This window comes from Garra rufa, chromosome 11 (genome assembly GCF_049309525.1).
Source record: "Garra rufa chromosome 11, GarRuf1.0, whole genome shotgun sequence".
Lineage (NCBI taxonomy): Eukaryota > Metazoa > Chordata > Actinopteri > Cypriniformes > Cyprinidae > Garra > Garra rufa.
The window spans coordinates 42,038,468-42,051,750 of NC_133371.1; the positions used below are offsets into that span (position 1 = coordinate 42,038,468).

Consider the following 13,283-nt stretch of genomic DNA (forward strand, 5'->3'; position numbering starts at 1 on the left):
ATAACTGATATGTAGTTTGTGCTGCTTGGCTCTAAGAAATAAAGACAAACTCACAGAGTCACGCAAGATAATCCGTCAAATCCTGTCACAATCGTAACCTGAATTAAATAATATACAGCCATGAATAAGCACATGTTGTAAATAAAAGCGCTGAATTTAATTCTCTCTCTGTTGTCTACATGCTCATTATTAGTCTCTTGAAGTCGGAGTCACGAATGCTAAAATAAACCGTCATGTCCTGTTCCAATAAAGACATAACTTGCCACAAATGAGCGTCTATATGCTCATCATTCGTCTCGTGAAGTCGCTTCCATTTTGCTGTTCACTCACCGGGTTGATGCTCATGAAATGCTCCAGCACAGCCACCGCATATAACTTTTAACAAGATTCACTAAAACACCCCGAATTATATTAAAATGTACTAAATAACCATCATTCCGCTAATAAACATCTTCTAAATAAATATAACTAAGAAATTGAATGCGCTTTGTCAGCACGCGTTTCATAATCTAGAACGACAAAAAAGTTTTTTTTTCTTTCAAAAACGTAATTGTGATACAACATATAAGAAATGCAATAAAAACGATGTTTTGTTTGTTATATTTCAATATTTCAGAATATTAATCAGTAAATTAACATTATTCTTCACTCTTTAGCCTATAAACAGCTTTATAAAATAATAAAATTGTAGTTTAAAATGAAGTTACATTTCTGCAAAGTTGATATGACTCCTGTGCTTGAAGACAGACATTCTATATTTATTTTGCCTATTGGTAATGTTAGTGTTGCTGCTCATGCTTTTCATAAAATATTTTTATTGTTGTAATATGAATATTAAATTTAACATGAAAGACTGCTAACATTCAACTTTTTTTTTTTTAAGATGACCAAAATAAAAAATAGACAGCAAAGTGATTGCCAGGGCTGAGTTTGCAAAGAATGCCAAATGAATGTGAGCATGGGGTCAAAACCTAAAACAACAAAAAATACCTCCAACCTGTGGACTCACCTAAAGATACATCACTCAACTATGCAAGGAGGGAGTGATTGTTATAAAGAGATTGTTGTTCAGTTCAGTGGTGTTGTAATCATTGTGTCAAAAACAGAAGTATAATAGTAAATAAATATCGGTTATGAATATCGGTTATCGGGCACATAAACATGCAAATAATTGGTATCGGTAATAAAAAATCAATATTGGTCGATCACTAATATAATGTAAATAAATCTAAAACGATTTAAGCTCTACTGAAAAGTAATAAAATGACAATTCTCAGATATGCATATTTTGACAGAAAAGGCATTCCAGCAGAGCATAGCGCTAGTAACACCAAGGTCATGGGTTTGATTCCCAGGGAATGCATGAACTGATAAAGTGTAACAAAAGCTTCTAATATGTACATTTTAGGCACTAATATGCACTTTTAAAGTATTAACATACTAATATGTATAATTTCGGGGTCAATATGGTACAAAGAAGTACATTTTAGCTTTTGTATCTTAGAGTCCTGCCCCAGTGACAGCTTCATACATTTTTTTTCTGAGAGCATAGTAGTTATTCTTTAATTAATGGGACTCAATTAATGGGACAAGCACTTGTAAAGTGTGTGTTTCTGATCTGGCCACCTCTGGGACTTCTTGCACCTGCAATACCAGACGCACTTACTTGGACTCAATGTCGGCCTTTTCTCGCACAGCCTGGGCCATCTGCTCCAGCTCAAAGTATTTCTTTTTGGACTTGGCCAGATCCTTCACTGAATCCTGGAGCTCTGTCTGGATCCGACCCAGCTGCTCAATGCACTGCGGGCGGCCGTCGTGGGACAGCGGAGAAAAAGAGAGAGAGATGGGATGTTAGAGAATGACATGATGATCGGGGCACATGACCAAGGGATGAGGTCGGTACCTTTTTCAGCTGCTGTTCTTTATAGAGGCGTAAGGTTTTGGCGGGGTCCGTAATCTCGTTCTTGTAGTTCTCGCAGACGTTGAGTCGAGACTGGGTCACCTGGACGGTGCCTTCAAGATAAGCCCGCCACACTCCATACACATTTCTGCAGCAGGAAAAATGTTACAGTATGCTATTTATGGACTGGTATTCCCATGCAAACAAAAGGGAAAGCCCTTTCTGGACAGTTTCTGATTGCATACATGTACAGTAAAACAACATTTGCTCAGTTCCTTCGCAACAACACTTGGACTGCATTCAGATGGCAATTCATTCACTGATTGTCCTTCTAACCTGAAAGCTTGCTTCTCACATGCTCAGTCATGTTTATAATGAACTTACTCAAGGTTTTCTATTTCTACTAAAACGTTTCCTACAAAAAAAAAAGTAAAAATGTACAATTTAAAGAACTGTAAAGATTGGCTCCTAGTCACTGTAGCAGGGTGGCCATTTGATTTAAAAGGATAGTTCATGCAAAAATAAAAATTACCCCATGATTTACTCACCCTCAAATACATCAGAGTTATATTAAAAAATGTCCTGGCTCTTCCAAGCTTTGTAATGGCAATGAATGGGTGTTGAGACTTTGAAGTCCAATAAAGTCTGTCCATTCATCATAAAAAGTACTCCAGGGCTCCAGTGTGTCAAATAAAAGCCTTCTGAAGCGAATCAATGTGTTTTTGCAAGAAAAATATCCTTATGTAAAACTTTATAAATCATAATCTTTAGCTAGCCATACACGCGTTTACGAGAGAGTGGCATTTCAGCTGATAAAGTGGGATGTAGGCAAACATGGAATTACAGTGGAAAGAGTAAAACAAAACACTGGTCACAAATCAGAAGCACAAAATGAACATTTGTAAAGAAAAATGTCAGCGAAATCTAGTGGAAGCTAGAGGTATGGTTTATAAAGTTTTAAATATGGACATTTTTCTTACACAAACACATCGCTTCAGAAGGCCTTTATTAACACCCCAAAGCCATTTGGAGTACTTTTTATGATGGATGGATGCACTTTATCGGACTTCAAAATCTCAACACCCATATACTGCCATTATAAAGCTTCTTTCATTATTTCATTATAAAGTTTCTCTTGAAGGCATAGTTCACCCAAAAATGAAAAATGAGTAATCATTTACCTACCCTCAAGTGGTTTCAAACCTGTATAAATTTCGTTCTTATGAATATTTTGAAGAATATGGGAAACCAAACAGTTTCTGGTCCCGATTGACTCCCGATTTTGTCCGACAAACAAATCCGACAGTAGAATAGATTAACATCGGTGGACTTAATCCTGAAAAATTGTGTGTATTGACATCTTTAAGATAAACGTTCTGGTGTTAATTTATGTTTATTTTGTGCTTTAAGTAAAAAAGGAAAGATGATATTTGTGACCCTAGACCACAAAACCTCTTAAGTAGCATGGGTATATTTGTAGCATTAGCCAAAACTACATTATATGGATCAAAATGATCGATTGTTCTTTTATGCCAAAAATCATTAGGATATTAAGTAAAGATCATGCTCCATGAAGATATTTTGTCAATTTTCTCCCATAAATATATCAAAACTAATTTTTGATTAGTAATATGCATTGCTAGGAAATTAATTTGGACAACTTTAAAGGTGATTTTCTCAATATTTTGATTTTTTGCACCCTCTGATTGCAGATTTTCAAATGGTTGTATCGCGACAAAATAATGTCCAATCCTAACAAACCATACATCAATGGAAAGCTATTTATTCAGCTTTCAGATGATGCGCAAATCTCAATTTTGAAAAACTGACACTTACGATTGGTTTTGTGGTCCAGGGTCACATTTATTGTTTGAATTTCTTCAAAAAAAAAGAAGAAAAAAAAAAAAAAACATCTTTTCACGACTTTGTTTCATACCCAAGTAACCTGCTCTGTCTTGTTTGTCGTCAGTTTCCTCTTTTTTTCTGCAATGTATTTTTGTATAGTGTGAGAGTGGCACTGTTTGTCTGACATCAGTAGCAACTGAGGAAGGCAGGTTTTTGCGAAGGGTCAATTGACTTCCATTGTTTTTTTTCTTTCCTCCACTTCTATGGAAGTCAATGGCTACAGATCTGAAACTTAGTTATGGCGGAGTTATAAGACTCAAGAAAGGCAAACTACCGCTGTAAATCTCCCATAGGAAAACAACAGTCATTAAATCTCATTTATTCACCTGTAGTCTGTCCTCTGGTCGTCTGGTTTGATCCCAGGCCAGTCCCTCTTCAAATATTGACTCGCCAACTTCTGCAGGGCCTGAAAAATATAAAAATAACAAAAAACAGCATAAGATGCTTGAATGTGTCTGATTTCTCACAAATAGTATGCAAAATACCAATTAGTGTGTACAAAATCTTAGTATGCTTATAATAGCATGCCAAAAGTTCCCATGAAATGTTTTTTGGGTAATATTACTTAATCCCATCAGACATTTTCAGATGAATAAAAGGCTTTATCCACCTTTTTTATTCCATGCATGGCTGACTTTATGGGACTGGGTTCTGGTCTCATCCACATCCAGCTATTTTTAGCTGTACAAAACAGCTTGTTTTGCTATCTGATATTGCAAATTGTGTCTTACCAAAATATTTTCAAGTTTTACCTTAATTATGAACACACCGGTTTGTAGAGTTCACAGTTTTAACGTGGGCTATATGTTTGCTTAAATTTATTTCCAAGGTCTGAGGTAAATTATCTATTGTTGCTTTCAGTATGGCTATAAGTGTCATGCAATATGATATTCAAACTTACATTAGACACCTTTAACATTGAATAAAGTACATAATCAGTACCTGAGATTATAATTAAGCCTAGGCTAGTTACTGTATAGAACAAAAACTCTGATTAGGACACGGCGTTACACTCACATAATTACATTTGGAGAAAGCACATACTTTGTGGTCAAAATGAGCCTAAAATGCCTGATTAGGGATAGAAAAGATCCATTTCCAAAAGCACAAACATAAAATTGGAAAAGTTGGATTTAACATGTGAAAATGTTAAATCCAGTTTGAAAATTTGTTAACCAGTTTTATTTATCATATGTTCTCATGTTTATTGTTTTACTTACTACTTAGGAAATAAAATAAAATAAAATAACAATCAGTTTTGATTATGTCTTCTGATCAGGAAATGTAATCATTTAGAAAAATCAGGAAATAAAATAAAATAAAGTAAAATAAAATTTAGTCATTTAGTTTTGATTATGTCTTCTAATCATAAAATAAAATAAAATAAAATAAAATACAATCTAGCCATTTATGAAAAACTGTAGAAAACTTGTTTTGATTATGTCTTCTGATCAGGAAATAAAATAAAATAAAATACAATTTTGTCATTTGGAAAACTGTGATCATAAAATCTTGTGATTTTATGTGATTTTGTGACAAATTTCTTCAGATCTGATCATAAAATCAAATAAAGTAAAATAAAATAAAATAAAATGTATAAAATGTCTTCTGATCAGGAAATAAAAAAATAAAATAAAATAAAATTACAATTTAGCCATTTAGGAAAAACTGTATAAAACTGTTTTGATTATGTCTTCTGATCAGGAAAAAAATTAAATAAAATTCAGTCATTTGGAAAAAATGTGTAGAAAACTTGCTTTGATTAAGTTTACTTATCATAAAATAAAAATAAATAAAAATATTTTGTCACAAATTCTGCTCTGATCATAAAATTAAATAAAATAAAGTAAATAAAGTCAAATAAAATAAAACAAAAAAATTTTGTCATTTAGAAAAACTGTATAAAACTTGTTTTGATTATGTCTTCTGATCGAGAAATAAAATAAAATAAAATAATTTCAGGGCTCAGTTTTTATTATAAACTTCTATAAATTCCCCACAACAATTAAAAAACAAACATATTGTCCCCGTTTTTTTTTTAAATCTGTAAATAATAAGCGAGATTTCAGTGAAATTTTCACCACTGAACTAGGAAACAGTTTTCAATTCAGAAATCTGGTCACCTTAACGTTGAAGAATACGATGGATAAAAAATAATCTAAAAGTTAACTTAACTCATATAATCGAACACAAACCGAAAACAGACATCAACAAGACATTTCCCGATGCGGACGTCTGCGGTAGTGTTTTGCTGGTAGTGTGCATGTGAATTGGGACACAGCCTCAAAGTCTGCACACAAAGCAATTAACAGGCCATATGCATGTTCTCATGACCCTGTAATTTAGAAAAACTGTATAAAACTTGTTTTGATTATGTTTTCTGATCAGGAAATGAAATTAAATTAAATGAAACAAAAATTTAGTCATTTAGGAAAAACTGTATAAAACTTGTTTTGATTATGTCTTCTGTAAAATAATAAAATAAAATAAAATAAAATGTAATAAAATAAAATAAAATAAAATAAAAACAATTTAGTAATTTAGGAAAAAATGTATTAGACTTGTTTTGATTATGTCTTCTGATCAGAAAATAAATAAAATAAAATAAAATAAAATGAAAACAATTTAGTAATTTAGGAAAAACTGTATAAAACTTGTTTTGATTATGTCTTCTCATCAGGAAATAAAAAATAAAATAAAATTCAGTCATTTGGAAAAAACGGAAAATTTGAACACAAACCGAAAACAACAAGGTCAAAAAGACATTTCCCGATGCGGACGTCTGCGGTAGTGTTTTGCTGGTAGTGTGCATGTGAATTGGGACACAGCCTCAAAGTCTGTACACAAAGCAATTAACAGGCCATATGCGTGTTCTCATGACCCTGTAATTTAGAAAAACTGTATAAAACTTGTTTTGATTATGTCTTCTGTAAAATAATAAAATAAAATTAAATTAAATAAAATGTAATAAAATAAAATTTAATAAAATAAAATAAAATAAAATAAAATAAAATAAAAACAATTTAGTAATTTAGGAAAAAATGTATTAGACTTGTTTTGATTATGTCTTCTGATCAGAAAATAAATAAATAAAATAAAATAAAATGAAAACAATTTAGTAATTTAGGAAAAACTGTATAAAACTTGTTTTGATTATGTCTTCTCATCAGGAAATAAAAAATAAAATAAAATTCAGTCATTTGGAAAAAACGGAAAATTTGAACACAAACTGAAAACAACAAGGTCAAAAAGACATTTCCCGATGCGGACGTCTGCGGTAGTGTTTTGCTGGTAGAAAAACTGTATAAAACTTGTTTTGATTATGTCTTCTGTAAAATAATAAAATAAAATAAAATACAATAAAAACAATTTAGTCATTTAGGAAAAAATTTATTAGACTTGTTTTGATTATGTCTTCTGATAAGAAAATAAATAAAATAAAATAAAAACAATTTAGGCATTTAGGAAAAAATGTATAAAACTTGTTTTGATTATGTCTTCTGATCAGGAAATAAAATAAAATAAAATAAATAAAATAAAAACAATTTAGGCATTTAGGAAAAAATGTATAAAACTTGTTTTGATTATGTCTTCTGATCAGGAAATAAAATAAAATAAAATAAATAAAATAAAAACAATTTAGGCATTTAGGAAAAAATGTATAAAACTTGTTTTGATTATGTCTTCTGATCAGGAAATAAAATAAAATAAAATAAAAACAATTTAGTCATTTAGGAAAAAATGTATTAGGACTTGTTTTGATTATGTCTTCTGATCAGGAAATAAAATAAAATAAAATAAAATAAAATAAAATAAAATAAAATAAAATAAAATAAATAAAAACAATTTAGGCAATTAGGAAAAAATGTATAAATTGAACACAAACCGAAAACAACAAGGTCAACAAGACATTTCCCGATGCGGACGTCTGCGGTAGTGTTTTGCTGGTAGTGTGCATGTGAATTGGGACGCAGCCTCAAAGTCTGTACACAAAGCAATTAACAGGCCATATGCATGTTCTCATGACCCTGTCATCAAACGTCATTTATCATGGATTAACACAAGCGCAAACACACGACACGTTACAAAGCAACCCAAATTCCGACGACTGTGACATATGTTTGCTGTTGGCATGAAGAGCGGGGAGTTTGCGCTCTCCTCTGGGAACGGGAAAAGCCTCAGCTCGAAATCGCACTTCCATAACCGCACAAACGCCACCTGACATATGGCCAAACGCTTCCTAACACGTTCCTCCATCCGCCATATTGTAGATGGAGGAGAGGCCGACAAGTCCTGTCCCCACCTGCCCGATTCCCAGATACCAAACAACGGCGAACACAGCGTCTACAGTGTGTGCGGATGAGAGAATGGCATGTGTTTGTGTAAGCAGCAGGGAACGAGGCAGAAGAAAGGAGCCGTTCTCCTCGGCCGAGGGCGGCGGTGTGGCAGAGACTGGCCTCTTTCAGTCCCTCAACAGGACGCTACAGATCAGCTGGGCTGACGTCTTTTATTTTCCTTCCTCTGCATGACTCCCTCTGCGTATTAGAATAATCACTGGACGTGTTTTTCTAACACTCACATCACCGCTGGACACACACTCGTAGTTATGAAACCAACAAGACAGAAGAAAAAGGTCAAAGAGAAAAGGAAACTTAAAACAGAAATGTCTTAGTGTGGACTAGGGCTGGGCCAAATGTTAAATATTAGCAATATACTCACTATGATTTGGCAAATATCTTGGCCAGTTGTCTTTGGACTAGTTTTCCAGTCCTTCTTTTTGTAAACTACTGATTTCAAGTGATGATTTGTTCAACTAAGTCAACACAACAATTTCATATATTTTAGTAGAATGTATGTCGGTAAATGCTAAACAGTGTTGTTCAAAATTATTTATAAATGGTGCCGTTTACACTGGTGAATATAAATGAAAACGTATTTATAAATTACAAAATATATTATATTCACTGTAAAAAGTGAACAGTTGGATCAATTTAAAAAAATTACTTCAATTGTTAACACCTAAAAAATTTCAGTTGATTGAACTAAGATTATTTAAGTGTGGTCAATCACAATTAGATAATCTTAGTTCAATCAACTTAATTTTTTTAGGTGTTACCAATTGAAGTAATTGTTTTAAGTTGATCCAACTGTTCACTTTTTACAGTGTTGTGTTCATTTAAATGTGTAGAAAACTTGTTTTGATTATGTCTTCTGATCAGGAAATAAAATAAAATAAAAATTTGTTATTTAGAAAAACTGTGTAGGAACTTGTTTTGAACATGTTTTCTGATCAAAAAATAAAATGAAATAAAATTTTGTCATGTAGAAAAACTAAACTAAACTAAACTAAAATAAAATAAAATCATTTAGAAAACTGTAGAAACTTATTGATTATTTCTTCTGATCAGGAAATAAAATAAAATGAAATAAAATAAAATAGTCATTTAGAAAAACTGTGTAGGAACTTGTTTTAATAGGCTAACGTCTAATGATCAGGAAATATAAAATAAAATAAAATCATTTAGAAAACTGTAGAAAACTTGTTTTGATTATTTCTTCTGCTCAGGAAATAGAATAAAATGAATATGAATTAAATTAATTCATTTAAAAAAACGGTAGAAAACTTATGGAATAAATACATAAATAAAATAATAACATAAAATAAAACTTTGTCATTTAGAAAACCTGTGTAGGAACTTTTGATTATGTCTTCCGATCAGGAAATAAAATAAATAATAAAACACAATAAAATTTAGTCATTTAGACAAACTGTGTAGAAAACCTTCTGATCAAGTAATAAAAAAATATATATAATAAAATAAAATAATATAAAATTCATTCATTTAGAAAAGCTGTATAGAAAACTTGTTTTGATTGTCTTCTGATCAGAAAATAAAATACATAAAACAAACAAACAAAATAAATAAATAAAATAAAATAAAATAGATTCAGTCATTTAGAAAAACTGCTGAAAACTTGATTGGACTGGATTAAAAAAAAAATCAAGTTAATAAATTTCTCTATAAATTTCATTATAAACTTCTATAATATGTATTTCTACTGAGAAACAACCACAAGACAATAAAAAAAAAGCACTGAACACTCTGTCTCAACAACGGCACCAGAAAGACTGAAACGATATCGACAACACGACTGCCGTTTCTTCAGAAGTGAGCCGCAGTCGTCTGCCAGCGGTAAACACATGAAAGAAACAGGAGCCACTAATGTAAGCAATTAAAAATGAGCCTGTTTAAACTCGCAATCAGGCAAATCTGACAAAATCATTGAAAGATTCACAACCATCCTGTCAAATAAGGCCAGAATGTCTTAAACATGACAGAAAAGCCAGCTAATATCACAGTTAAGGGGTCAAATGTGGTGCATGAAATAAATGCAAGTGCATCCCAGCATAGATCATGCAACTAATGCATTTTGGTCCAGGGAGGCGTTCAGACTGGGCTGATTGTTGCTTCCAGATCTACAGTGTGTGGGTCTACAGGCGTGGAGCTCAGGTAATTACAGGCAAACACAGCACTTCATCACCATAAACACCTGGTGGAGCGGTTGGCATGGCAACCGGAACAGTCTTCCTGTGCGGTCTAGATAAGGCGGGCCGCTGCTCTGTTGAGGTGTGGTTCGGCTACACAAAGCTCAGCTGTATTCGTTCACGAGGGATCACGGGAAAATTCATGAGATCACTGCATTAATGATCCTGTGATTTTTTTTTTCTAATTTTACATGCAATATAATCTCAGAAACATGTAAGCTTGACAGATGAAGTGTGTCATTTCTGGGACTCTAGTGTCAGCAAATAGAAATGCACAAATATTAAAAGCAAGTTTAAAATTGCAATTGTGATTTAAAATGCTTTTTTCCAGGTTTTCTGTGCTTGTTTTTGGGGCTGAAAAATTGCAATTATATATAAATATGACTATACAATAATAATAATAATAATAATAATAATAATAGTTTTTTTTTTTTTATTGTATAATTACAATTTTTACACATTATTATTATTATTATTATTGTGTAGTCGTATTTATATATTTAAAAAAAATATCTTTAATAACTTTTTCTTCTTCTTCTTCTAATATTTATATATAACATTTTTTGCCCAATTTTATTATTAATGTTGTACAGCAATTAATGTATAAATACAATTGTTGCACAATTCCTTTATTAATATTATTATTATTGTAAACATTTGTAATTTTAAATTATCATTTTTTGCTCAAATGTATTATTATTGTAGTATAGTCTCATTTATATATAATTAAAATGTTAAGCTTATTATTATTCTAATATTTAACAATATTTTTGCCCAATTTGTATTATTATTATTATTATTATTATTATTATTATTGTACAGTCATATTTATATATAATTACATTTTTTGCACAATTTTATTATTATTTTTATTATTACAAAAATGGGCAAAAAAAACAATTATCTATAAAAATGACTATACAACAAGAACAACAATAATATTTTTTTTACTGTATAGTATCATTTATACATCATTCCAAATTTTACACAATTTTATTATTATTATGACGATTTTGAAGATAATGATTATTATTGTATAGTCATAGTTATATATAATTACAATTGGTATTATTATTATTATTTTATAGTCATATTTATGTATAAATATATAATTTTTTTAATTATTAAGAATAGATCATTTGAATTTTGTCCAATTATTATTATTGTTCAAGTGATATTAATGAGCAATTAATTAATTTATTTATATTTATTATTATTATTATTGTGTATATATATATATATATATATATATATATATATATATATATATATATATATATATATATATATATATATATATATATATATAATTAAAACATTTTCACACTTGTATTTGAATTTGAATTTATTTATTTAAGAAGGGACAGTACATCAATAATCATCAATAACATCATCATCACATATATTATTATTATTATTATTGTATAGTTTTTTTGCAGTTTTATTGTTATTACTACTACTGCTAAATAAAATTATTAACAAAAGTATTACAACAGCAATGTTTCACTGAAAAATTAACAAATATTTTATTTTACAGTACAACTGTAAAGTTTATAGATAATCGCTTTTTTGCCCATTTTTGTAATAAGGAAAATAATAATTAAATTGTGCAAAAATTTTAATTATATATAAATATAATTGTACAATAATAATAATAATAATAATAATAATAATAATAATACAAATTGGACAAAAATTTTAAATATTATAATAATAATAATAATAATAATAAGTTAAACATTTCAATTATATATAAATATGACTATACAATAATAATAATAATAATAATACATTTGTAAAATTTGACCTGCTAATAATTATGTTTTTATTTCTTTATTTTCAAACATTAAACCATCAATGTTTTATTTTGGCAGAAAACCAAAAAAACATTTGCAATTTGGTTTTGTTTCTCTACTTTGAGCTGTTTTTATACATTAAATGTGATATCAGAAAGAAACATAAAAAAAAAAAACATAGTGCACATGCAATAGAGAGTAGGTTGTGTGTATTACTACTAGCTGACTATAATCTCACAATTTTCCTGAAGCCATTTACACAAGTCTCCAGCAATAAAAAGCACAGCTAGACAAAGTCTACAACTATTCCATAATGGAAAAACAAACAAAAACTATTAACCATTTAAAATGCAATGGTCAAAGTCAACCATAGAAGCAGTGGATGCATTCAAAGATGTGATTTGAGCAAAACATCAGCAGTTTTCGACTCATTCTGCTGTGATATTACTCTTCTGAAATGCCTTCTTCAGTCCTCACTGCTCTCTCCGAGACGTCCTCATCTGACCTGCTGAGAGCAACCAACTAATCACATTTCAGGGCACTAATTAAAGGTCGTCTAGAGCATCCGAAGCTGCAATGTGTCAAGATAAGTCAACAGCAACTCTTCTCATTACAGTCTAAGTGTAAGACAAAGGGGAAAATAAAATGAGAACTGTCCCAAATGCAAAACATAAAGGTAATACAGCCAAGTAAAATGCAATGTCTAGAGACACAAAGTAAAGCCAGGTTTGTGGTATATGGGTGTGTGCATGACATACTTCAGTATGTATTTTAGTAGATGACACATAGAGAGGAGTGGAAATGCAAATGTGTGTCATTATTGTAGACTTTGACCGTCTAAGATCTGCTATTTATAAAAATGACTACCACGAGAAGCTTTTGCTGTGTTCACTAGAAAAAGTCCATAGAAAGGCTGCATTTGTTTGATCAAAAATATAGTAAAAACAGCAAAAAATCTGAAATATTATTGCAATTTAAAACAGCTGTTTTCTATTTGAATACGTGTTAAAATTTCATTTATTTCTATGATCAAAGTTAAATTTTCAGCATCATTACTCCAATCTTCAGTGTCACATGATCCTTCAGAAATCATTCTAATGAACTGATTTGCAGCTCAGGAAACATTTTACATGAT

At 30.4% G+C, this 13,283-nt stretch overlaps 1 protein-coding gene across 2 annotated transcripts in view; it reads right to left on the minus strand.

Annotated features, from left to right (window-relative positions):
• Positions 1 to 13,283, minus strand: part of LOC141345229 (F-BAR and double SH3 domains protein 2) — a 140,105-nt gene that overhangs the window by 62,986 nt on the left and 63,836 nt on the right. For both annotated transcript variants that reach the window (XM_073850117.1, XM_073850116.1), the window contains exons 4-6: positions 4,132 to 4,211; positions 1,904 to 2,048; positions 1,667 to 1,800 (exon numbers count right to left, since the gene is read on the minus strand). In XM_073850117.1, coding sequence (XP_073706218.1) covers positions 1,667 to 1,800; positions 1,904 to 2,048; positions 4,132 to 4,211 — 359 coding nt within the window. The remainder of the gene's footprint in view (positions 1 to 1,666; positions 1,801 to 1,903; positions 2,049 to 4,131; positions 4,212 to 13,283) is intronic.